The 1,809-nt window shown below is 42.4% G+C and overlaps 1 protein-coding gene across 1 annotated transcript in view; it reads right to left on the reverse strand.

The window, feature by feature from the left end:
* arv1 (ARV1 homolog, fatty acid homeostasis modulator) overlaps positions 1–690 on the reverse strand; it is a gene marked incomplete at its 5' end in the record, with an annotated part of 5,345 nt that extends 4,655 nt beyond the window's left edge. Inside the window, 2 exon segments of the mRNA XM_014031297.1 lie at positions 172–347; positions 466–690. Of these exon segments, the coding sequence (XP_013886751.1) occupies positions 223–347; positions 466–690 (350 nt within the window).
* Between the last annotated feature and the right edge of the window lie 1,119 nt (positions 691–1,809).

Consider the following 1,809-nt stretch of genomic DNA (forward strand, 5'->3'; position numbering starts at 1 on the left):
CCTTTCAAGTGTGATTTTTTTTCTTTATTGTGTATAAAATTTTTATTTTTATATGAAATGAATAAATGAATAAAAAAAATCAGTCTCAAAACCAGATCAAAAAGACTTTCTGACTGGATACAAGGTTTTAAAACTTGGTTAAATGGACAGATTTTGCAGTGTGTATTCCACCTTTTCCCAGCGTTGACAGGCGTTGCGGTCAGACCGCGGCGCTGATGATGGTTAAGACGTCCACACTTCCTGGACGCTGAGTAAAAGCTCCTTACAGGCCTGAGCTGTGAGGGTCTCTGACAGCAGGCCGACACAAACCGCCACCAGGGACAGACGTCTGCTGCAGTTCAGGATCACTGGAACACAAACAGGAAGGTTAGAAACATTTAAAAACAAACGGTGTGCGTAACAACACTGTCACACATAAAAACGATCCTCTGGGGGTGAAAGCAGGCGACAGGAAGCTCCTCCCACCTCTGATGGCCTGGGAGTTGGAGGTGAGCACAAACAGCCTGATGAGGCTCAGGCAGAGCGGGGCGTCGTCGTGCTCCCAGATCACCACGGGGATGAGGAGCACCTTCCCGTAGCAGGACAGCAGCAGGGCTCGGAGGAGCAGGCCCAACTCAACGGTGCCACCCCGCAGACGACACACCCACAACCAGAGGAAACACAGGGCGCCGCTGCAGAACGCCAGCAGCTCTGCAATGATCAATAAAAACAAATTAACAATATGTAGCCCAAAAAAAAACACCTCTAACCTACTCTTTGGAAGAGTAAGTATTGTTCATAAATGTAGCTGCAACTAACATTTTTTAATTTATCTCTGAGATCAATAAAGGTAGGTGGTTTGTTAAGTGGTTATGTAGGTAGGAAGATAAAAAGATAAAATCTAGTATTCTGAAGAAATATGGAGAAGCACAAGTGAATTCATGCTAAATGTTGTTTTGAGTTGGTGTTTTAAATTTAGCTTTGTTTTTAGTGTGTTTTCAGTTGTTTTGAGTTTTGTTGTTATCAGTGTGCAGTCATCTCCACTTTGCCATGCCTCTCCTCCTGCATACTTTGCCCTACAGCTGCCATTKTAATTTATATCTGTAAAGYTCCTGTGCCRAAKGCTATGCCTTTTGGTGCCTTCACAACTTATAGTTGATGTTTTACTTTAATATTGTCCTAATATTGCTGTAATATATTGTATTGTAGTTTAGTGTCAACAATTGCATTGGCAATGTGGCCTCTTTCTGCACACATACAAACAAACTCCTGGCAGTGCCCTCTGCCACAGCTCCCTCCAGTGGTCTCATGGTTAGTGCCATGGACTTTCATGTGGGAGATCAGGGTTCAAAACTCAGATACAGCAACTTTAAAGGGCCAATATTATGTGTTTCTCAGGCATATATTTAAATACTATACCATAATAAAGTATCTATGTCACCTTTGGCTGTTATTAAAAATTCTGCAAGCGGGGGCTCGTGCTATGATGCAGTTTACTTGGCATCTGAAAATACATTTCCTCAAAGGTACCGTTTTTTTCGGACTATAAGCCGCGACTTTTTTCCTGAACTTTGAACCATGCAGCTTATAGTCCGGTGCGGCTTATACATGTATTTTTTTCTTCAGCCATCAGGGGGCTCTTATGCTCCATTTGCTTCAACCACTCGCTTCAAAAAAAGAAAGGAAAAAAAAGAAAAAAGCGATCGCTTCCAGAGTCGACTGTTGTACCAGGAAGCAGCGATTTAAAGATAGTCAACGGCCAAAAACTCATAAAAGGGGATAAAACAGACATTTTTCACAGTGGAATCTGACTGTTAAAAACTTTGGAGC

Source organism: Austrofundulus limnaeus, unplaced genomic scaffold (genome assembly GCF_001266775.1).
Source record: "Austrofundulus limnaeus strain Quisiro unplaced genomic scaffold, Austrofundulus_limnaeus-1.0 Scaffold1219, whole genome shotgun sequence".
In the NCBI taxonomy this organism is placed as follows: Eukaryota; Metazoa; Chordata; class Actinopteri; order Cyprinodontiformes; family Rivulidae; genus Austrofundulus; species Austrofundulus limnaeus.